Consider the following 24,792-nt stretch of genomic DNA (forward strand, 5'->3'; position numbering starts at 1 on the left):
TTTGGAAAAGTAATCTGATATTTCCTACTGACACACTACAGCAAAAGACTGACTTTAACTGACTTTAAACCATTTTTAGCTGATGAAAATACTAGTGGCCTAAGACTTTTGCACAATACTGTATATATATATATATATATATATATATATATATAGTGAAATATTTTTATTATTTAAAATAACTGACTTCTATTTTTATATTTTTAAATGGAATGTATTCCTGTGATCAAAGCAAAATTTTCACCATCATTACTCCAGTCTTCAGTGTCGCATGCTCCTTCAGAAATCATTCTAATACGCTGAATTGCTGTTCAAGAATGTATTTATTATTTATTATAATTATTTATTATTATTTATTATTATTATTATTATTATCATAATATTTAAAACATTTTTTCAGGATTCTCTGATCAATAGAAAGATCAGCATTTATCTGAAATTAAAAGCTTTTGTAACATTATACATTATACCATTCAAAAGGTTAGAGTCAGTATAATTTTTTATTTACTTTTTTTTGGAAATTAATACTGTTATTTAGCAAAGATCCTCTAAATTGATCAAAATTGATGATGATGAAATTGACAATAAATGCTGGTCTTCTGAACTTTCTATTCATCAAAGAAACCTGAAAAATTCTACTACAACTACTACTAATAATAATAATAAATGTTTTTTTTTTTCCTTTTTTTTTTTTTTTTAAGCAGAATGATTTCTGAAGGATCATGTGACTGGAGTAATGATGCTAAAAATTCAGATTTGAAATCACATGAATAAATTACATTTTAATACATATTCAAATAGATAACAGTTATTTCAGATAGTAAAAATATTTTGAAATTTTACTGTTTTGGATGTACTTTGGATTAAATAAATGCAGGTTTGGTGAGCGGAGACTTAAAATATGAAAAATCTTACTGTTCAAAAACGTTTGACTGGTAGTGTATATTTTCTATTTTCACTGTAATTTTAAAGTTTTAGTCATTTTGTTTTTGGCATTTTTTTTTTTTTTTATGTCTGTATGGCTTTTATTCATTTGTTTTTCTTTTTCTTTTCCTAATTAAAAATTTATTTTAGTACATCAACTTAACCTAAATGAAAATGCTGCTTTGGAAAATACAAAATAAAATATGTTTTTAAAGTTTTTACATTTAATTTTAGTAACCATGATTCAGAAATTTTAGCAACAGGGTTGCAAACCTCATATAAACTGAACTGAAAATGAAACCACTCATATAATATCTGATCACCTGTTCCTGCAAACTCTCAAAACATAAGGCTGTAGAATTATAATAAATGCATGTTTTGAGATGATCTTGCATCTAACAGAGAGGTCACATGAAGCATTACCAAATATAAAAGTTAGAATAAGTGAAGTTTTACTTTTGAATTTCATATTTATGAATGCATGAAAACTACCGTAGTGTAGTAAGGCTGGGGGAAAAAAAGAGCTTCAAGGTGAGACGTGCAAACTAAATCGCGCAACTCCTGCGTCCTGCCACTAGAGTTCTCCCACAGCCCGTGACTGTATATGTGTGTGAGTGTGTATTTACCCCCTCCGAGCTCAACTGTGGCCGGGCTGCTCTAACCAACCACAATTCTGACATTTAACTCCGGAAACACAAATGTAACCAGCGCTGCGTTACATCCTAAAGTGAGACCGAACGGCGAGGCGTTTGATCAGCTGTCGGACAGCGGTAAGTAAGCGCGTAAACCGGCTCGATTTCATGACATTCGCAGCAAAGAGGAACAAAAAATCCACTCCCAACTGGTTGGTTTTGTCTAGAAGCGAGGGAGGGATATCAACATGGCGTCCATGTAGCTCACCAACCAACAAGAATGTCTAGGCACCGCTGAAGGTTTTTCCCTCCATTTGCAATTTGATTATATTATAAATCGGGATTCCTTGCGGTTTGTTTATGTAAAGCGCGTCTCGAAAACAGCTCTTGCGTTTACGATGTCCTCGTGTTTATAGTTTTGCGACTCTTAGACACCGTTTGTTGTTTCTTTCAGGCACTGTGACCGAAAAGCGGGACCTGCGCTGGGTTTTATTGATCACTGATACGACAGACAGCTGTCAAAGTCATCGTGGTTTTGGAAATGACCTTATTTTAATCGCTTCGTTAATATAATCGTGTTTTAAATGCTTTTACTGCATGCATTCCAGCACTCGCGTTGAAGATCACATGAGCTGTTGTGGGTTCCCGTAGCCAACTGCGGGGGTTTTAAAAACCACTGGCAACATTTTGTACACTGTAACAGTTTAAACAAAAGTTACGATTGTCACAAAAACTTGTATCGGTGCTGTAGTAACATTAGATCAGGAAGCGATCGGTTCTCATCCTTTCTGCGCATGTATTGCGCAATAGAGCGAACAGGTCTTGCTAGTGACATCTAAACCCCACTGTGTTAAGAATTGTGCTAACTAAAAATGTGGACACATCAATTAATAGCGTTAAAATGACGCAAACACACGTGTGGCGAATATTCAAGATATTTTAAGCCACAAAAGGCGTTTTGTTCTACATAGAGCGGGTCGCCACTTCATGGGTGCTGCCATGTTGACGTCACGTGAGCACGCAACTGACCAAGTTGCCAGTTATTATAATAATACACAATATTTTACTACATTTGGCTTTCAGCCAAGGCGCTTTAAAAGTAGCAACAGACAGGCTGTTGTAAACCAACAGTGTTTAGTATTCAAACTTAATGCATCCAGGACAATAGGAGTCAGTCTTACCGCAACAAAAAACTGAGAGCACTTTAAAATTTGTTGTAGTTTTCCTTTTTCCCCTCATGAATAATTTTACAGACTTTATTTACGCCGTGGCACAGAATGTAATGCCAATAAATCACTGCCGCTGAACTGAACGAAACTCATATTTTGCTGATTATTGCTGTCGAAAATGGTCAATTATTGTCATCTTTTGGGCTGTACTACTGGGGAAAAACATCTGGAGTACTATAGACCGCCAAAAGTTATAACAAATCAAGCAGACGACTGTAAAAAAACTGTCTGAGGAGCAAAAGGCGTTTGTGGTTAGTCAGGCTGAACTAGGATTTCCAAGGCAAGAATCTTGACAAAATTCATGTTTGTTCTTATTTCCAACCAGGCAGGTGAAATATTAGGTTGATATCTTAATTAATACTGCTTGTACGTATCTTTACCACCTTTTAACTTTAGTTTGTCAAAATACTGCCCTTTCCTGTTTACTAAGTCTTTCTCTACATGATTTCACAGCTTCCACACGATTTTTGTTTCATAAGTTAGCAGAACAGTGTATTCAGTAGTACATTAACCATGCAATCCATGCTGTTGTTTACATCTGAGTATCGCCAATATGGCCACGTATCCGGTTAACTGATCGTTGACTGAATCGTACAATTATATATCATTCTATTTATGATATATACACATTATTTATGTTTATCGAAAAGAACATTTATCAACCAGAGCTTTATTTACATCATGTAAAAGGTGGTTAGATTAATGTATTTTAACTTGAAAACTATAATTTATCTAATATAACTAATGAGTATGTCTAGTCCTGGAAACTCATTAGAATGAACATTTCTTAATAAATTCCAGTCTACAAAGAGTTTCAGCTCTTCGTTCTTTGTAAAAAAACATCTGGCAGTTGCCTGTAGAAGCTGTAACTTACAGTATGCACAACAGCAATAAATGTGACAATCATTTTTATCTGTTCTTCATGCCACATAGAGATCTAAAATACTGCAAGCACTTTGCAGAGTGAATACGGCTGAGGGTTTTTATAGAACTGGTCTTGCTTTCTCCATGTCATTTTGACTGTAAATCTCTGTTCTGTAATGATAATGAGTGGAGCTCGACTTAGTTCTTGTTGTTGTCTTCAATATCCTATAGTATCTGTAGAGTTTCATAAGAAAGCTTAATGTTTAACCTGGTCATTTTTTTTATAGAAAGATCCTGGAAGAATTTCCTCTTTCGTTTTACATGTTGTTATAGTTGCACAAGCTCTTTATAAATAGATCAGAGAGTTTAGAGTCCATTTAGATGGAGACTTAATGATGCAAAAGTTATACTTTGCTGCAATTTTCCAAGATCTATTGTTCGTCCACGACGATTTAGATGCACTCTTTAGAGAAACAGTATGTAATTTGATGCTGTCTCTGACAAAACTAACAAATATTTGCATTTTGCTGTTTTATATGCAAGCACCTGAGCTCTTCAGACTGTACTTTGCTTATTGTAGGTTTGGGAAGCATGCATTTTTGTATAAGGCCTTGTTTGGTTTATTCTAGGTTGGAACTGGCCACAATGTCAAGGGTGGTGAAAAAGAGGCAAGCGGACCCCAAGGTGGTTCAATATGTCTGGTCGGCCATCGAAGTCATCCGCAATCAGAAACAAATCGCAAACATGGACAGAATCTCAAAGTAATAGCTTTAATCCGTTTATTAGTAATATCAATGTATACATTTGACTCTGTGTCTCTAAGAGATGACTTTGCTTGTTTTGAATCAGATATTTAAGTCGTGTGTATGGGATGCACCCTAAAGACACGGCCAGGCAGCTAGTTCTGGCTGTGAAAGACGGCCTGGTTGTGGAGACACTCACAGTGGGCTGCAAAGGCTCCAAGGCCGGGATCGAACAGGAGGGATACTGGCTTCCAGGAGACGAGATGGTGAGACATAAACCAGAGCATGTCTATTTTAAACACAACATACTTTTATCTACACGCCTCCTAGATAAAAATGCTAAAGGTAAACATGGCTTGGTTTTTACTACACATCAATCAAATTAAATAAAGAGCTCAAAATATAGATAGACCATCAGTCTAATGTCCAAGACATTTGATTGGTTCCTAAGCTTATATAGACTAAAAAAATTTACTTCATGACTTTGACATTCAACAGTAAGAATTCAGCTGTAAACTTCCTCTGTATAGACAAGTGATGGTAGATGCTGATGTTTCAATGCCTTCACCAGCACATAGAGACATTCCTCTGCTGTGTGAGAGAGCATGTTTGAAGGAAGCACTGTTTGTTTTTGGGGTATGGCTTACAGCTAGGAATATACATGGCCGTCCCAGGCTTCATCAGCCATATGTGTGGTCTTCGTAAAAAACAAATCACAAATATTTGCTTATTTGTATGCAAGACCTTTTTACATACACTACTATTCAAAAGTGTGGGGTCATTTTGAAAGAAAATAATAATTGTATTAAATTTGATCTTCTTTGACAGTAAAGAAATATTGTTCTTTTGAACTTTCTTTTCATTCAAGAATCCTAAAAAAAAGTATCTCCACAAAAATATTAAACAGCACATCTGTTTTCAACATTGATAATAAGAAATGAGCACCAAATCAGCATATTAGAATGATTTCTGAAGGATCATGTGACACTAAAACTGGAGTAATAATGTTGAAAATTCAGCTTTGCATCACAGAAATTAAATTTTATCCAAGTAGAAATCGGCTGTTTTAAATTCTAATAATATTTCACATTATTACTGTATTTTTTGATCAAATACATTTGGGGTCAAAAGTTTACATACACCTTGCAGAATCTGCAATGTTAATTATTTTTACCAAAATAAGAGGAATCATGCAAAATGCATGTTATTTTTTTAGTTAGTACTGACCTGAATAAGATATTTCGCATAAAAGACGTTTACATATAGTCTGCAAGAGAAAATAATAGTTGAATTTATAAAACATTACCCTGTTAAAACGTTTACATACGCTTGATTCTTAATACTGTGTTGTTCCTGAATGATCCACAGCTCTGTTTTTTTTTGTTTTTGTTTTTTTGTTTGTTTGTTTGTTTGGTGATAGTTGCTCATGAGTCCCTTGTTTGTCCTGTGCAGTTAAACTGCCTGCTGTTCTCCAGAAAAATCTATCAGGTCCCACAAATTCTTTGGTTTTTCAGGGTTTTTGTGTATTTAAAGCCTTTCCAACAATGACTGTATGCTTTTGAGATCCATCTTTTCACACTGAAGACAACTGAGGGACTCATATGCAACTGTTACAGAAGGTTCAAACATTTACTGATGCTCCAGAAGGAAAAACGATGCATTGAGAGCCAGGGGTGAAAACCTCTGAACAGAATGTGTACATTTTTCTTATTTTGCCTAAATATCATATTTTTTTTTCATTTAGTACTGTCCTTTAGAAGATACTTACATGTTTCCCAGAAGACAAAATCAGTCTAAATTTACCCTGATCTTCAACTTCAAAAAGTTTTCACTTCCTGGCTCTTAATGCATCACGTTTCCTTCTGAAGCATCAGTGAGTGTTTGAACCTTCTGTAACAGTTGCATATGAGTCCCTCAGTTGTCCTCGGTGTGAAAAGCTGGATCTCAAAATTATACATTCATTGTTGGAAAGGGTTCAAATACACAAAAATGGGACCTGAAGGATTTTTTTAGGAACAGTGGGCAGTTTAACTGTTCAGGACAAACAAGGGACTCATGAACAACTATCACTAAACAAAAAACACAGTTGTGGATCATTTAGTTCAGGTAACAACACGGTATTAAGAATCAAGTGTATGTAAACTTTTGAATAGGGTTTTTTTTTTTTTTTTTGGCCAAATAAATAATATTTTGCAGATTCTGCAAGGTGTATGTAAACTTTTGACCTCAACTGTAAATGCAGCCTAAGAGACTTCTTTCAAACCCCAAACTTTTAAACACTAGTGTATGTAAAAACAGCATATTTATGAATGTATTAGCAGTATAGATAAATGTTTATGTTGTTGTGTGCTGCATTCTGGTATTTTTCACACCAAACACCCACCCGCGAGTCCCTAACACGGAGCGCCTGTGGTTAGTTTCAGCCAACCCCAGCTCTTAGATTAGGATTTTAAACAATGTTTTTTTGGATCACTTGCAATCGCAGGAGCAGATGTCGGAGGGAAGCAAGGTATGTTCATGTCCAGTTGCTGTAATTTCTTTAATTAACAACATAATCTGCCCTTTAGTTAATAAATAGTATGTGTAACCTGCGCATGGTACAGCAGCTGAATTGAAAAATAAATGCAACATTTAAAATGTTCCCTGAAATTCTAAATCAATAATGCATGTTCTATATAACTGTCAATCAAAATATTATGATAACACACACAATTTTTTACTGGTATCTGTGGCTATACTGGCATCAACAGTCTTTGTTTCACTTCAGTGCTGTGCTGTGTGAGGTTTTGTGCGCCTTGTTTTTGTCACTGAATGCTCATTATTAGTGATTTCTCTCTTCTTTAGCCCTCTCTGCCTACTGAAGCTCTTTTCCAAGATGTGCGTATGCTTCACACATATTAATCTTACATATTTTCAAATCAAAATTGTGTTTTTTGCAAGATTTGTATGTCAATGTCAAGACCAGTTCAGTGTCAGAACCAGTTAGACCTGTGTTTAAGTTAACAAGCTGTTTACTAGGGCTAGGACCAGTGTCAGCAGTTAACGTATTTATTCAAAAACACTGTTTGCACATTCAGAGCTGATTTCTGCATTTTTATATTCATAAGGGCATGTTCTGTACATGCATATGGTATTTAATTTATTACCATTAATTCTTGATCTGATTTATCAGGAATCTATATTTGTGAGCCTGAACCACAAAACCAGTTATAAGAATACATTTTTTCAAAATTGAGATTTATACATTGTCTGAAAGCTGAATAAATTCGCTTTACATTGATGTATGGTTGTTAGGATAGGACAATATTTGGCCGAGATACAACTATTTGAACATCTGGAATCTGGGGATGCAAAAAAATCAAAATATTGAGGAAAATCAGTTTTAAAGTTGTCCAAATGACGTTCTGTCTGCGTATTACTAATCAAAAATTAGGTTTTGATATATTTATGGTAGGAAATACACAAATTATCTTTGTGGAGCATATTACTTAATATCCTAATGATTTTTGGTGATTTTGTTGGCTATTGCTACAAATACACCCATGCTACTTATGAATGGTTTTGTGGTCCAGGGTCACATTTGTGAATATGCATAATTATACTTAAGAAAAGTGAATTTATGTCACTGTATTGGCATTTTTGCTTTAATCCCCTCTTAACTTCTTACACTGGTTTAGACCTATTTTAAAGTCAAAAGTAAATTTGCAGACAGTTGCAGCATTTTCTAAAGTAAGAATTTGGTTAAAGAATGCAGATTTTTTTTTTATTGTAACCAGAAGAGTGAATTTGGTGGAATGTTTCTGGTGTGTGTGTTGGTGTGTATTGAGGTGTGTGCAGTAGATTGATAAACATTTTTAGAGGATAGCATTAACATACGGTGAATTGATTGTGGCATGTGAGAATGTGATTGCTCACCGTTTTTTTTTTTTTTGTTTTTCCAAAGAACATTTAGTCATGTTTAAGGTTTGATTTAAATGGCCATTTGACTGAAAATACATGGTGCTATTTTCTTTGTTAAATCTGTTGCTTTCAAAGTATCTGAAAGCACTTAATCCATGTTAAACAGGCTTTATCCAGGCTTGAACTATTTCCTGGGTAAAGCATGTTTTGTTCATAATCATTTCATTTAAATTGTAAAAACATCATAGAAATGGTCATGTAAATTGAACCAAAATGCAAAAATGTAACATGCTTATGTTCCTTCTATAATATCAAACATATTATACACTTACGATATTTTGATTAATGTTTGTTTGTTTCATTATTATAACTAATGAGTGGGTTTTATATTTTTGCTTATTTGGTGCTTTGGAAAAACCACTAATCATAGAAGAGCAGCCCTAATACTCTGTTTTCTCTTAGCCTCAGATTTTGATTAAGAAAAAGCGCACACACACACACATTATATTTATATTTATATTTATATATTAAGGGCACAGTTCACCCAAAAATGAATATTCTGCCATAAATTACTCATCAAACCCCGTAAGAACTTTGTTCATCTTCGGAACACAAATTAAGAGATTTTTGATGAAATCCAAAAGCTTTCTTGATCCTGCATAGACAGCAACGCAACTGACACGTTCAAGGCCCAGAAAGGTAGTAAGGACACCACTAAAATAATCCATGTGACATCAGTGGTTCCATCTTAATTTTATGAAGTTACTAGAATACTCTGTGCACAAGGAAAACATCCTACATCAAATGTCCTAACTACCTTTTTGGGTCTTTAAAGTGGTAGTTGTGTTGCTGTTAATTCAGGGTCAGAAAGCTCTTGGATTTCATAAAAAATGTCATAATTTGTGTAACAAACATGAACAAAGGTTTTATGGGTTTTGGAACGACATGAAGGTGAGTAATTAATGACAGAATTTGCATTTTTGGGTAACTATCCCAAAATAAATAAGGTTGAATATACTTAGAAATATTATAAAACCAAATATATATTAGTATATAGTAGTCTCTGGGCTCTAGTCACAAATTTTAAGAACATTTCAGAGTAAGAGGGCTGATCTTCCATCTACTTGGTTAAGCTCTTATTTGCAGGTCATGAAAAGAGTAATCATTCCTGGATTGATGGTCTTGTTCCCGGGAGCTTGGTGGTGGCCCAGGTGGGCGGGGATGTGCATTACTATACTCTGTGTGTTTCAGGATTGGGAAGCAGAAAGTCATGACTGGTACTGCTTTGAGTGTCACCTTCCTGGGGATGTGATGGAGTGTGACGGCTGTTTCCGTGTATATCATCTCCGCTGTGTGTCTGAAGACCACCGGCCACGAGACACAACATCCCACTGGCAGTGCGGCATCTGCAGGGTGGGTATAGAGAGGCCGTTAGAAAACTAATAGTTCAGATTAAAAATTCTGACATGTTTGAAGACACTTCAGCTGATATACTTTATATTAGTTTGCCAAATTATGTTGCTTGCCAACAGCTTGTAGTTAAGGATATTTAAAAAAAAAAAAAAAAAAAAAAAATTATTGTTATAATAAAAAAAAAAAATCATTAAGTTAAGTTTATTCTGATTATTTTAGGAGAAGTCCACTTCCAGAACACAAATTTACAGATAATGTACTCACCCCTTTGTCATCTAAGATGTTCATGTCTTTTTTCATTCGTAAAGAAATTATGTTTTTTGAGGAAAATATTTCTGGATTTTTCTCCATATAGTGGACTTCTATGATGCCCCGAGTTTGAACTTCCAAAATGCAGTTAAAATGCGGCTTCAAATGATCCCAAATGTGTAAACAATCCCAGCTGAGGAAGAAGGGTCTTACCTAGCGAAACGATTGGTTATTTTCATAAAAATAATACAATTTATATACTTTTTAATGTCAAACGCTCGTCTTGTCTTACTCTGCCTGAACTTTTTTCCGGTTCATGACAGTTAGGTTATGTCGAAAAACTCCCATCTCATGTTCTCCCTCAACTTCAAAATTGTCCTAAATCACGATTTTTACCTTTTTTTGCTAAGGGTGTTTGATCTTTGCATGTTCACTTTGCAAAGACTGGGTTGGTACTTCTGCAGCAATGTAGGATGATTTTGAAATGATTTTAGAAGTTGAGGGAGAAAATACGATTGGAGTTTTTCGACATACCCTGACTGTCTTGAACCAGAATACACAGAGTTCAGGCAAAGCAAGACAAGACGAGCGTTTGAGATTAAAAAAATATTTAAATTGTATTTTTTTTTTAATGAAAATGACTGATCATTTCGCTAGATTTCGCTGAAATGTTTTCCTCAAAAAACAATTTCTTTACGACTGAGGAAAGAAAGACATGAACATCTAAGATGACAAGGGGATGAGTACATTATCTGTAATTTTTTTGTTCTGTAGGTGGACTTCTCTTTTAATAAATCTAGAATGTGTCCGCATATTAGAACGATTTCTAAAGAGTCATGTGGCACTGAAAACTGAGCTTTAGCTTTGCAATTACAGGAATAAATTATATTTTAATATATATTGAAATAAACGTTATTTTAAATTGTAATAATATTTCACAATGTAACTGTTTTTACTGTATTTTAGATCAAATGAATGCAGCTTTGGTGAGCATAAGAGACTTTATAAAAAGCTTTTGAACAGTAGTGTGAATTTGAAAGCATGTTTTTGTTTTTTGGTGTTTTTTATTTTTTTTATTTTTTTATTATTATTATTATTATTATTATTATTATTATTATTATTTTGACCAGTAAACCCCAAATGCAAGTATTAGTTCACTCCGGAATGAAAACTTCCTGTTACTCATTTACTCATCCAAGATGTTCATGTCTTTCTTTCTTTAGTCAAAAAGAAATTAAGATTTTTGAGGAAAACATTCCAGGATTTTTCTCCATATAGTGGACTTCTATGGGGATCAATGGGTTGAAGGTCCAAATTGCTGTTTCAATGCATTCGATTTTGTTCCCAGCTGAATAAGAGTCTTATCTAGCAAAATAATTGGTCTTTTTCTAAAAATTTTTTAAATGTGTATATATACTTTAACCACAAATGCTCATCTCGCACTAGCTCTCTGATATCCACGACTTTACGGATTACAAAATCACGTTGGAAAGTTCATGTGTCATTAGCTCTTCATCTGTGTACGTTGGTTCAAAAATGTAGGGTAGGGTTAAAAACTCCATCTTGTTTTCTCCTCCAACTTCATAATCGGCCAATGTTGTTCTTTTAAAAATTTTTTGTAAAGGCCCTCTGACTTTCTTTGCACGTTCGCTTTGTAAACACTGGGTTGATACTTCCGCCTATGTAATGCGTGAAGTCAAGCTAGTGCAAGATGAGCATTTGTGGTTAAAAGGGTATATAAATGGTTTTTTTTGTTTTTTTTTAAATAACCAAACATTTTGCTAGATAAGACGCTTATTCCTCGGCTGTGATTGTGTAGAGCCCTTTGAAGCTGCATTGAAACTGCAATCTGGACCTTCAACCCGTTGATCCCCACTGAAGTCCACTATATGGAGAAAAATCCTGGAATGTTTTCCTTAAAAACCTTCATTTCTTTTTGACTGACGAAAGAAAGACATTAACATCTTGGATGACTTAAGGGTGAGTACATTTTTATTCTGGAGTGAACTAATCCTTTAAGAGTATGTTACCTCATAATGATGTGGTTATTGAGTCATTTGTTTCTTGTGGTGATGTTTACTAACAGGGCAGTAAAAGGAAGAATTTGAACAAACAGGAAATGACAACATACCTGAAGTTCATTCTTGGACGTATGAAGGAAAGGGTGTGTTTCACACTTTCACTTCTCACTTTTTCCACACTAAATCATGTAGAGATCACAGACAGCTTTTTCATGAAATATGAAGCAGATTTCTTCCATCTGATTTTCCTTCAGGCTGTGGACCTGCACAAGAGAGGGAAGGAGTCAAAGCAACCCATGTACAGAAGATTGATCCACACGCCTCTGGATGTGGATAACATACAAGAGGTACACACTAGTAAAAAGAATTCGAAGGTGACATAAGCCTCAGCATGTTCTCATGTATCTTCTGTTCTCCTACAGAACATCTCAGAGGGAAAATACAAAAGCTTTGAGGAGTTCAGGGCTGACGCTCAGCTTATTGTTCACAACACAGCTATTCTGCATGGAGGTGAGACGTATAAACTACTGCCAATACTGTGATTTATTAAACAGCGTATGTGCATGTCACTCAAGTGTCAGCTTGACCAATTCCACATTCTCTGTCAACAGTCAACAGCGATCAGACCGAAATTGCAAGACTTCTCTACAACGACACATGCCATGAGGTCAGACTGAGCAAACAAGAGGAATTTTAAGCTTGTTTAAGACACCTGACAAACATAATTAAGCTTTGCTGTTTAGATTTTTAACAGCATTCTTCTCATGTTAATAGTTAAAGGTTTTGCGGTCTCTTTGAACAGTGAATTGTGCAATTATTTGTTTGTTCCAGCTGAACGAGTTAATGTTGTGCAGGCACTGCTTCTATCTCTCGAACGCACGACCCGACAACTGGTTCTGTTACCCATGTGTAAGCAAAGATGCACGCACTCATTCCTGCAGATTTATATGTGATTTCTGTATGTAATTAACAATGTTTGTCTGCGATCAGAGTCCGACTCATGAGCTGGTGTGGGCCAGGATGAAAGGCTTTGGTTATTGGCCAGCCAAGGTGATGCAGAGGGAGGGCAACCAGGTGGATGTTCGGTTCTTTGGTCACCAGCACCAAAGGTGAGCCTCAGGTTACATTACGAACATGAACAATATAGGATTTAAGAGGACAATCGTGAGACTTCGGAAGCTTCATCCTAAACTAAACAAGTTATCGTTAGACTAGTTTAGCAGTCTTGCCTTGTCTTGTGACTTATGATGCTCATTAAAGGGATAGTTCACTCAAAAATGAAAATTCTGTCAATAATTACTCACCCTAATGTCGTTCCAAACCAATAAGACGTTTGTTCATCTTCAAAACACAAATTAGGATATTTTTGATTAAATCAGAGAGCGTTTTATGGCCCATAAAATAGTCCATGTGACATCAGTGGTTCAAATGTAATGTTATGAAGCGGCGAGAATACTTTTTGTGCCCAAATTAAAAAAAAAAAAAAAATTAATTCAACAATTCTTCTCTTCTGTGTCAGATGATGCATGTTCATGACTATTTTATTGATGTCCTTACATGTCCTTTGTTGCTGTGTATGCAAGGTCAGAAAGCTCTCAGATTTAATAAAAAATATCCTAATTTGTGCTCTGAAGATGAACCAAGGTCTTACGGGTTTAGAATGACATGAAGTTGAGTAATTAATGACAGAATTTTTTTATTTTTGGATGAACTATCACCTTAAGATATTTTATTAGCACTGGCAAGTGAAACATTTCAAATTATCCATTTCAATGAATTGATTCAGTATTGATTCAAGGATGTTTCATCCCTCAGTGTTCATAGAGTTGTCTATAAGGTATATTTCATATGTATAATATTTTAGAAAAATATAGATCAATATTGATATTACTGTGGTTAATATAAGCATCATTCGTTTTGTTCATACAAAACAATTTAAAACAAACTGATTAATCTATATATCAGTGGCATGTAGTGCTTTTCTTAAATGAGGAGGCTTTTAAAAGTCTTTAAAGACCCCCCCCCCCCCACAAACAGTCAATTATAAATTCATGTCCCAGTCACTTTTTTTTTTTTTTTTTTTTTTTTTTTTTTTTTTTTTGGTTAAAGGAGTCATATGATGTTGCTAAAAAGAACATTATTTTGTGTATTTGGTGTAATGCAATGTGTTTGTGCGGTTTGAGGTTCAAAAAAACATTATTTTCCACATACTGTACATTACTGTTGCTCCTCTCTGCCCCGCATTTCTGAAACGCTTGGGGACATAACTAATGATTATAATGCCTCTAAATACTGACTTTTTATGCGTTGCATTGCGTAAACATAACACCACGTCTGCATTTGTGATTGTAGAAACAACAAACAACAAGCACTACTCGTGTTTGAATAATCAGTAGCAAATACTTAAAATATGAAAATGTACTTGCTGGCTGTTAGTCAGAAGCACCATACTGTCCTTGCAAGGTTGGAAATGCCCCACTTTATAGCTTTGTGTTCATCTGGCATTATAGGCTACAGGTTTAGGAAACGGTCCTCTGTAAAATGTGCAGCACCCACTCAAATATTTGCGTTGTACTGTTCCGGAACAGTGTTGCAAATATAACTTGTGTCCTCATTTTGGAAGGCCAAACAAAGTACTTTCAAAGTACTACAGCCGGTATAAAAAGTTACGCCTTCTTTCTTTGCATATACATACGGGAGGTGTTATGCAAATCTACCCACACCATGACGCAGAGATGTGGGGGCGCATTTGAACAAGCCGTTTTAGGAAGGAGTGGCTGAGTCTTAACTTTTATAATAAATATCTCTTTGGGTTTGAGACTGTACAGATCTTATATATGCACAAAAAGCTTGTAACACTCCAAGACAAAAGAAAACTAGAAACCACACCACATGACCCTTTTAAATAAACATTACTTACACTAACAGAAAAAAAATACAAATATTTTATTTTTTAACATTAACAATGTAATCAATATTCTATTTATTGAAGACATGTATGGATCTTTTCATGTTAGTGTTTTTAAGCATTTTACATGTATTCCAAAATAATAACTCAAGATAACAGTTTAAACAATATATTTTATTTGTGAACTTGTGTCCAGCTGTTCTTTTTAATAATATAACTTTTAACTATTTTTGTATTTTTCGGATCATCGTTTATCAAAGCTTGGTAAATATTGGTCACAGACACTGAGATTTACTTTAAATTTTACCAAGCTGATTACTCACTAACAGCACCCACAGATGATGTTTTCATGCCATTTTAAGTCTTGTTCTGATTCATGAACACGAAATGTGCATGAACACAAGAGGCGGGATTTATCGCAACCAGCTGAACATAACCAGTTATATCCAATAATATCATGATGGAGGTGTTGCCTCCTCTCACGGAATTTCCCCCATTCATTCTCAATTACCCCTTACGAAACCCACCACATGCTTTAGGGGGGGTCTGTTAAAACTCAGTGGGCTCAGGGTAGATGAGGGTGACGCTGACTCCTGCTTTAACTTTACCTATTGGTATTGTTGTTGGACAATGTTTCTTTAGAAAAACTGAGTGATCTAATATGGCTTTTTTTTTTATACTATTTTTTTTTTTTTTTTCTCAACTAATATTTTGAGGAGATACTACCTCCCTTTCCTCCTTGAAGGAAACTCCCCCTGATATAAATGAATAAGTGTGTGTGTGTAATATGTATGTAATTGTATATAAAATAATAACCTGTATTAAAATTAAAGGTCTAAAAAATTATGGGGTTTTCCCAGCCCTACTGAAAACTATTTTTGACTCACCTAATTGCAGAACTGGTGTAAATCTGTGTGTGGGCAAACTAGCTTGTGAAACTAGCAGGCTCGTGTCTGTTGTGCTGCAGGGCATGGATTCCTTCCGACAACATCCAGGAGATCACAGTCAATGTGCAGCAGCTGCAGGTGAAGCGCAGCTCGGGGTGGAAGAAGGCGTGTGATGAGCTGGAGCTCCACCAGCGGTTCCTGCGGGAGGGTCGTACCTGGAAGGGGAAGCCAGAGGAGAAACACGACAGGTCGGAGAGACACGAAAGACAAGAAGACAGACAGGAAGAGGCGGAGTCAAGTATCTCCTCTACATCCAACGAACAGGTGAGCACTTTGGTGCCATGTCACATTTAATTTTTAAGTAGCCAAGGTTGGCTTTCCCTTATTTAATATCTTGTTTTCATGTTGTTGACAGTCAAAAGGCAACCAAGAGCCCAAAGCTAAAAAGAGCCGCCGTTCGCAAGTCGCCGAGCCCAAAGAAGAGGTTTGTAATGCAGTTCGTTTATTAAATGAGATGTGATATATAGAGTTCACGTCACCTTTACCATCTCCTGTTGTTGTATCAGGAACCAGAGCCTGAGATGGAAGCCGTCAGCTCGAGTCAAGAAATCCCAACAGCTGTTCCACATCAACCAGAACGGATGTCTGTCTCCACACAGACCAAAAAGTCTGGCTCGCCTTCGTCCTCTTCCTCACCGGCTCCTCGCATGGTACACCGAGGCACTCAAACGGTCAACGAGGGCAGCTGCCAAAACATGTGCCACGACAAATACACAAAGATCTTCAGCGACGTCAAAGAAATGATGAAAGCCGAGAACAAGCGGGAAACCGAACGTGTCCTCAAAGAGGCTCTGGACAAGGTGAGGAACCTTTTTTCATTTTGGACTGACATTTGGCTCCCTCTTGTGGCCACATACAAAGATACCCCTTTTCCTCCAAGAAAGCCACCCTGCTGGTGGAAAAGGGGAGAATTGCAGCAAACTCAGCAATGTGGTCGTCCTTACAGTTGCGAGCGGAGATGGAGGAAGAGAAAAGGCAGGCGGTGAACAAAGCCGTGTCCAGCACGCAGGCCGAGATGGAGAGAAAGTGCAAACAGGTGAAGGATAAGTGCAAAGAGGAGCTCATGGAGGAGATGAAGAAGATGGTAGCTCAGCATAAACAACTTATTTCCCAGACCAAGAAGAAGCAGTGGGTGAGTGAACTTTTAGAAAGTCTTTAGTGTGGATACAAAGTGTTAGAAGCAGCAGACATCATATTGGATTCGGGCATTTGGTTTGAATAAAATAAAATAAACAAAAAAATAATAAAATAAAATAAATGCTGTTAGTATGGGTGTTATTGAATTATTATAATATAATTAATATTATATTATATATTTTATATGAATAATATTTTATATGAATATTTTAAGAAACTATAGAAATTAATACTTTTATCTAGCAAGGATGTTTTACATTAATCAAAAGTGATGATAAAGACATAATGTTACAAAAGATTTCTGTTTCAGATAAATGCTGTTCTTCTGTACTTTTTATTCATTAAAGAAACCTGAAAAATTCTACTCAGCTGTTTTCAACAACAGTACTAATAATAATAATAATAATAATAATAATAATAATAATAATAATAAATGTTTTTAAGCAGCAAATCAGAATATTAGAATGATTCCTGAAGGATCATATGACTGGAGTAATGATGCTAAAAAATCAGCTTTGAAATCACAGGAATAAATTACATTTTTAAATATATTCAAATGAAAACAGTTATTTTAAATAGGAAAAATATTTCAAAATTTGACTGTTTTGGCTGTACTCTGAATCAAATAAATACAGTTTTGGTGAGCAGAAAAGTCCTCTTTTAAAAAACAAAAAAAATCTTACTGTTCAAAAACTTTTGACTGGTAGTGTAGGTTTCGTAATTTGGACTGTTTTTGAGCAGCTATGAGTTATAAGTTCAATTTTTTTACATTTCTAAAGATTTCTCTTTTTTTTTTTTTTTTAAATAAATTAGAAGGTGGTAAGTGAAGTACTTACACTGTAACATTTAAAACTTTTGCACTTTAGCACATTTACTTACTGAAAGTTTACTGATGAGATGCAATGTTTGTTTTTAAGTTAAGGCTGTTTTATAAGCTCCCTTTCCAGATTTCCAGAAGATGCATTGTGATGATCAGTAATTACTAAAATAGTGTTTAAATCAGGTAAAATCCATTCAAATGTGACTCATAATCCGCTGAAGAGCAACCCCTCCTGGCAGCTTCATCAATATTTGAACTTCATTATTGTTCTTAAATTTTTTCCCCCCCAGAAGCCCTAATTTGCCCACAGTGTTGTTGTATTTACGGTCTTTTTATAGCTTCTACGTGTTGCTAGGAGATGAGAAATGGTTCTCCAGCATATTACTCACCTGAACTCCAAAATTGTCTTCTGAGAAATGTTTCAGCTCTGAGGGCAGAATTAGGAAATGAAGAACAATTATCGTCTAAGTCAATAATGTGAAGTGAGGCTGTGTTATATTCCTCTGTAGATAAACTGAGTCGAATTTAGTTGGCTAACGTGGATAATGACACATTATTGAGAAACCTATCACCACCCGGTAATGTTGTTGCTCTCCGTATGGTTCTGAAACAATACCTTGTGTTTAGGTAACCACGATTTTGTCCAGTAGAACGTGATATCATCGTCACATTGTTATAATGTTCGCATCGCTGTAGAGAAAACCCAAATGAATGAGAAAAAAAAGAGCGGGACGAGCTTGGTTTTAAAACTAGTAACTTATCGGCATTCGTCACTCGGACGCTGACAGGAAGCGTTCTGTGTGCGAGTGCCTCATTCGCCACTTACTTGAACAGTGAAACACATACAAAATAATTTTAAAACATCAGTCTTGGCGAGTACTCACCTAAATACAACTTTAACCTGTAGTTCATAACTTGTGTGGCGCTGTAAAGTTAGTAGTTAAACAGAACTGCATGCGTCTTGCGGAACAACATTATAGCCGGAGCTACTTCTCTGTGTTTATGTCTATGACGAGTCACGCAGGTAAATGACACTGGGCTACTCCGCAGCGGTTCCTACCAGAACCAGTCTAAAATAGTCCAAATATAAAAACTTATTATAGTAGTGATTTAGGATAAGGCCAAAAACACCGTTTGGATTCATGATGTACTCACTTATATACATTTTGTAAATTATGAACACACAAGCAAACTGCAGCTGTAAGTAAACGCAGTTAATCAAATACTAGACTGGTCTTTATTTAATAACTTTAGTAATATTTAGTAATATAGTGTTATATTTAATTGCTTGAAAACCTTTTCTTACATTAGACTGGTAGTAGTTTCTGTTATCAAAATGTTACATTTTATATTGGTACTGTACGTTGTTTCTAGCAAAAATAACTACATCATATATGTATTATTGTGAAATGACGCATAATGTGACAAGATTTAGGTCATTGCCCACTGCGAGTTCTAAACCTAACCTCTCAAAATAAGAGTTTTGTGGCTTTTAATACATATCCACGTTATTTTTGCCGAGCGGGCGCGGCTGTTTGTAAATGGGTCTTGTTTCCGGTTCTAATCTGCGTCCAGCTGTACAAAACAGTTCGTTTTGCTGCTTGATATTGTAAATTGGTGTGTCTTACCATAGTATTTTAACGTCTTATCTTAATTATGAACACATTGGTTTGTAGTGCAAACAGTTTTAACGTTTACTGCACACTGTTGTTATTCTTATTTATTCACTTTTTTTTCGTAAGAGCGGGCGCGGCCATTAGTAAATTTGATGGGTGTGGCTTCCGGTCTCATCCGCGTCCAGCTATTTTTAGCTGTACAAAACAGGTGTGTCTTACCATAGTATTTTAATGTGTTATTTTGATTATGAACATACTGGTTTGTAGTGCACAGTTTTACCATTTACTGCACGTTGTTGTTCTCCTCATTATTTCCAGAAGACTTATTTCTGCATTGAAGAATAAGGTGGATATGTCAGATTTGAGGCTAGACTTTACAAAAACTCACTTTTAGCAGATAAACAGTTAAAATTTAGTCTTTCTACTGGGAAAACAAACCAAAGATAGCCTTGATGAGTCATTCCGCACTTCAGAGATTTTTGTCCAATCAAGTGCTAGAATTAACAGATGATGAAATGCACCAATAAAACTCAAAACTCTTGTAAGTCTCTTACTGTTGTTTGTTCTGTTTTTCAGTGTTATAACTGTGAAGAAGAGGCGATGTACCACTGCTGCTGGAACACGTCGTACTGCTCCATCAAATGCCAGCAGGAGCACTGGCACGCCGATCACAAACGTACCTGCCGCCGGAAGAGATGAGCTGCAGCTGGCCACGCCCCTCCTCTCAACTCCACCCATCCACGAGCCACGCTATTGGATAGATTTTAACGCTCAACACCCTTCCCCACCCCCTGCCCGTGGATTTGTGATTTTTAGCCAGCATTTTAAAACCCCAGCTCCTAGGACACTTTTACCAGAACATTTTACCGAGTCGCGGTGAACGCTAACAGCGCGGGATCTCGAAATCTTCACGGAGATGGTTTTATGTTTGGATTTTAACGGTATCTCTTTGCGTATCCCTCATTTTGACCCTTTTATTTGCTGTACGACGGAAATCAGCCTTGCTTGCATACAGACTAGCTGAAATGTGAAGTACTAGTAATCTTTTTAAACACAACTTAATCTGAAGCTATGTAGATATTTGACTTTTTTTTATATAAGCAAATCATGTCAGCCTCCTGCATTGAGTGAAGTTGGTGCTTTTAAACTCGACGGTTGGTTTTTAATCCGTGGTTGTGATGTGTCATTTTTTTTATTATTATTATTTCTTTGGGAACAGGGTTTAAAGATGGCAGGTCTTGTCTAAATGATACAATCTTCCATTAATGAATATGCACATATTTGAAATAGGCCTTTTTTAACAAAAAACTAAATTATGTGCTAATTTCGGGGTCCATTTCTGTAGCTTAAGTATACTAAATCTTTGCCAAGTGGGATTTTTAGAGATGACTATTACCAGTGCTCCCAGACGGACTGAAAACAGATTTCATATGGCAAAATTTAATCAAACTTAAGATTGTACAGAGATCAGTGTAAATTAAACAATCAGAAATTACGCTTATAGGGTTTTATCATTAGGAATGACCTTTAATGGCACTTTTTGACTTAAGAGAGGTTAAAAGGATAGTTTACGTAAAATTCTGCTATCATTTGCTCACCCTCAGATTGTTAAAACCTGTTTGGCTTTCTGAAATGCTGCTCTTACTTGTCCCCATCCACTTTCACTGTACGGAAACGAGCAGCTTGAACACTCGTCTAAACGTCTCCTTTTGTGTTTTTCGCAAGAACGTCGCTCAGACAGGTTTGGAACGACGTAAGGGTGAGTGAATGACAAAATTAGAATTTTTAGGTGAATTATTATTGCAATAAATTAAGATCTATCTTAATAGAGAGTTTTGAAGATTGTCTATGTTGAACGGGAGAACCAATCAGCTGAAGGATGTAGGGGAACATGAGCTCCTTCTCTAGTGTTTTTGCACAGATCCATATCTGCGTGAACCTGTTTCTCTCTGACGTTCTGGACGCGTCTTTAAATCACGTCTCTTTCTTGTTCTCGCTCCCTCCCTCCCTTCCCAACCTCACTGTTGCACTACATGTAAATAACTGTTCGCCGCTAACAGTGACTGATGACGTTTGCACGTTAGCATATGTACATTTCATGAACACATTAACTATGTATTTGATAAAGTCGATCTGTAAAGGAAAAAAACAAAAACAAATATTTGTGATATACAGTAATATGTTCCATTCCAGTGTGCATGAAACCAGGTTGTGTGTACCTTATTTTGGGCTCTACGTTAATCTACGTTCTTGTCATCGGTGATGCAGTCTCCTTTTTGGTTTTCTAGGGTAATTTGACACCACTTTGTAATTGCAAGTAACCCTTTTTTAAAATTTCTTTTTTAACTTATATTTATGCGGACGGAATGACTACTGAGAATTTCCAAAACACCCAGCGAGTCTGCTATACAAACACCTGTCTTTCATGTGCATACGAATTCAAATGTGGTGTAAACGTTTTCCCCTTTCTTGCATTACATTATGTAACAGTACTATGTATAAATAAAACATATCAACCGGTGGTAGCTTCGCTACGTTTTTTTGTCTCGCAAATGTAAAAAGACAAATTTACCAATCAAAGCACTTTATTGCACCATATTTTGTGAACGTAGGCCAAAGCAGGCTTCTATAAAAGTGTAATTTAATACTTTTAATCATGTGTACAAAACAGAATTTCAAACACACCTGCACCATACAAAATAAATTTTGTTTTTTGTCTTTTTTTCTCTAACCAACAATATTTACATACACCATGCAGACTCTCTCACGTCCAGATTTCCAACAAAAAAGGGAAATAACTTCACAGGTTGAAAGTTATGTGCACGTTTTTTTTCTTTTCAAATGGGGAAACATTTCCGCTTGTATGGGAATGGCAACACTAAAGCTTCCGAACAAGTTAAGACTTCGTTCCTTCATTTTTTTTTTTTTTTTTAAAAACAAACAGACAAAAAACATTGCATCGTCACTTTCTCAATAAGTGTAAACTCAGTTCCCATACACAGTATTGACGTCTATGACACCGATTTCGAAATAAAGGTTGCGTTGAATAAACTAAGGCCTCGGATGAGGCCGGAGGGTGCTGATATCTGACTGCAGTAGATCTCCTAGTGGAAAAAGAAACTAAAATGACGTTTTAACGCATTGCCAGCGCTACGAAGAGGTTCTGAAAACGCATCCTTTCTAATGCAGCTGGTACGATGAAATATAATGGCACGCTTATCTTTTCCTCAAACTATCGTTTGCATTATTATAGTCAGTCGGCCACGTTTCATGCTTTGCCCATATTGCATGTGCCAACAATATGCCGGCATTAATTTAGCATGTATCTCCCACGTAAGCTGAATTAAAACGATCGGGGTTGCAAGTAAACATGAAGATACTGAAATCTGTGTTAGTCCGTTGAATGCGACATTTGAGCGGTAAACAAAAACGCGCTTGTGTCAATAAATAATGATAAAACCCACACAGAAAAATGATACAAAAAGTAAAAATTCAATCCAAGCAAATAAAAACACATTGCGGTGCAGATTTGAGTCATAAAAGCAAATGTAAACAAAATTCCAGGCACATTTTTTAGGGTTGGTTGGTTTTCTCGGAAAGGGCGTAGCGATTTCAATTTCGAAAAACCGAAGCATTTGTTCCGCGTCCGTATTATTAAACCGTTCGACCGGTCAGTTGATTCTCTCTACAACAGACACCATGCAAGTGGGAAGTACTGCATTAGAAATGTTTCATTGGTGATTCGTAGATCTTATTTTATATATATATTTCTTTTTTATATATATTTGTATGTATATTTATATTTTTACATAGACTTGATGTGATACTACTCACTCAAGATGATACAATGTTTTATATCAGCAATATTATTTAATGAGCAAAACATTTCCAAATGTCTTCGCTCACCGATTCTAAAAAGAGCAAAATAAATAAGAACTATTATCTGTACATAATTACACAATATCAACCGACTTCGTGTTCGCCGCCAGCTTTGTACAATGATATTAAACATGGAGGAATCGAAAAAGCAGGGGGCGTTTTTTTCTTCGCTTTTGCGTCCTGCTGTTCGAGAAACATTTACAAAGTTTGAAAAACTAAACCGGCAAGTTGCTGAACGACGGCTGCGACGTACGTACAAATGTAACAAGTCGTACCTTTATTTTTTTAAATGAACGGACGGAAATGGCGTCTAACTTTCAACAAATCGTTACTCTTAAGAAACTTAAAACGCACATTTCGCCACAGTATGCAGATTTTTAAAAATACCCTTCGCTCGTGTAGGGCGGAATTAAAAATGAACGATGTTGCAAAAACCTCACGTGGAAAAGCGACGCGCACGTAAGCAGAAGCAGAGACTGAATTCGTCTGCCAATCCGTTTTTCTGTTTGGCTTTGTTGTCACTTTTTAACGTTTCTCCCAGTAAGTGTCCGTGATCGGCCAACACGCACGCAAACATACACGCGACGGCTCTCGTGCTACATGTTATATGCCACGTAGATGGGGTCCAGCTGATCGGCTAGAAAGCCGTCTCGCAGGTGCATCCTTTGTTTTTCTCCGCGAGAGTTGATGGGAATGACGCCGATGTCCACCACTACCACCACGCCCACGATTAGGTAGTGCTCTTCCAGGACCGCGTTGGTCACTAAAGGAACGAGGTCCAAAGCTTCCTGTTCTGAACCTTCCAGCTCCACCACCACCACCAGAAGGTTGGTCCAGGGAAACACAGCACTGAAACAAACAAAGCAGGTTCATTCAAAACATGTTCATTCACACTGACAGTTATTAATAGCAATGAAGCGAAAGCAAGGGATTTAATTTCTATGATAACCGATCATTTGAGATGACAAATATATCTTAACCAATCAGAATAAGTGATGTTTTAAATAAAACAGCTGATTTGAGATTTCACTGATAATAACAAATACATAAAAAAAAAAAAAAAAAATTATATATATATATATATATATATATATATATATTTTTAGGAGTATTTAATGTATTTAGAAATAAAATAAATATAAAAATAAAATAAAACAAAAAATAAAGTATAATTTTTATATAAAATATATTGTAATATCAAACTAAATACATAAATTAATTTTCTTTATTTTTTCTCTTTTATTTTACAAAATAATACACATTTTAAGATAAAGATAAATTTGATTGTAGTTTTAAGTGTTTTGTTTCATTTAGACAAAATAGCATAAACCGCACATCTGAATAATCAAAATTAATTAGAATATAGTTAAAATTTTATTTTTATTTTTTATTTTAGTTTTATTTTTCATTTAGACAAAAGTGTAACTAGTATACATTTTAATATCCAAATAATTTACTGTATTTAGTTTTAATAGATTTGATTTTTAATTTAATTTTTTTTTTTAATGTT

The 24,792-nt window shown here is 35.6% G+C and overlaps 2 protein-coding genes across 6 annotated transcripts in view; one reads left to right on the forward strand and one right to left on the reverse strand.

Moving 5' to 3' along the window:
* The first annotated feature begins 1,489 nt into the window (after positions 1 to 1,489).
* zmynd11 (zinc finger, MYND-type containing 11) lies at positions 1,490 to 21,924 on the forward strand. Of its 5 annotated transcripts, none has more exons than XM_051097959.1 (17): positions 1,490 to 1,694; positions 4,279 to 4,410; positions 4,499 to 4,658; positions 6,878 to 6,901; positions 7,237 to 7,269; positions 9,544 to 9,705; positions 12,041 to 12,118; positions 12,230 to 12,322; positions 12,398 to 12,485; positions 12,587 to 12,642; positions 12,807 to 12,884; positions 12,966 to 13,084; positions 15,851 to 16,094; positions 16,186 to 16,254; positions 16,337 to 16,630; positions 16,777 to 16,962; positions 19,980 to 21,924. In XM_051097959.1, exons 2-17 carry the CDS (start codon positions 4,295 to 4,297, stop codon positions 20,100 to 20,102), a joined length of 1,923 nt encoding a protein of 640 aa, XP_050953916.1. In that variant the 5' UTR covers positions 1,490 to 1,694; positions 4,279 to 4,294; the 3' UTR covers positions 20,103 to 21,924. The 5 variants fall into 5 exon arrangements, with proteins under 5 accessions (XP_050953916.1, XP_050953918.1, XP_050953919.1 ...); XM_051097960.1 differs by lacking the exon at positions 1,490 to 1,694 and adding an exon at positions 1,786 to 1,856; XM_051097961.1 differs by lacking the exon at positions 7,237 to 7,269.
* The window catches only part of dip2ca (disco-interacting protein 2 homolog Ca), a 147,453-nt gene continuing 144,337 nt past the window's right edge, over positions 21,677 to 24,792 (reverse strand). The window contains 1 exon segment of the mRNA XM_051097956.1: positions 21,677 to 24,131. Within this exon segment, the coding sequence (XP_050953913.1) occupies positions 23,879 to 24,131 (253 nt within the window). The 3' untranslated portion in view covers positions 21,677 to 23,878.

The sequence above is a fragment of the Labeo rohita genome, chromosome 24 (genome assembly GCF_022985175.1).
Source record: "Labeo rohita strain BAU-BD-2019 chromosome 24, IGBB_LRoh.1.0, whole genome shotgun sequence".
NCBI classification, from domain to species: domain Eukaryota; kingdom Metazoa; phylum Chordata; class Actinopteri; order Cypriniformes; family Cyprinidae; genus Labeo; species Labeo rohita.

Bases quoted from the DNA above. Each gene is read 5' to 3' on its own strand.
- zmynd11 (XM_051097959.1), top strand. From the start codon at position 4,295: ATGTCAAGGGTGGTGAAAAAGAGGCAAGCGGACCCCAAGGTGGTTCAA. The intron at 7,270-9,543 runs GTGCGTATGCTT...TGTGTGTTTCAG, and splicing joins CTGAAGCTCTTTTCCAAGAT to GATTGGGAAGCAGAAAGTCA. The intron at 16,963-19,979 runs GTGAGTGAACTT...TCTGTTTTTCAG, and splicing joins AGACCAAGAAGAAGCAGTGG to TGTTATAACTGTGAAGAAGA.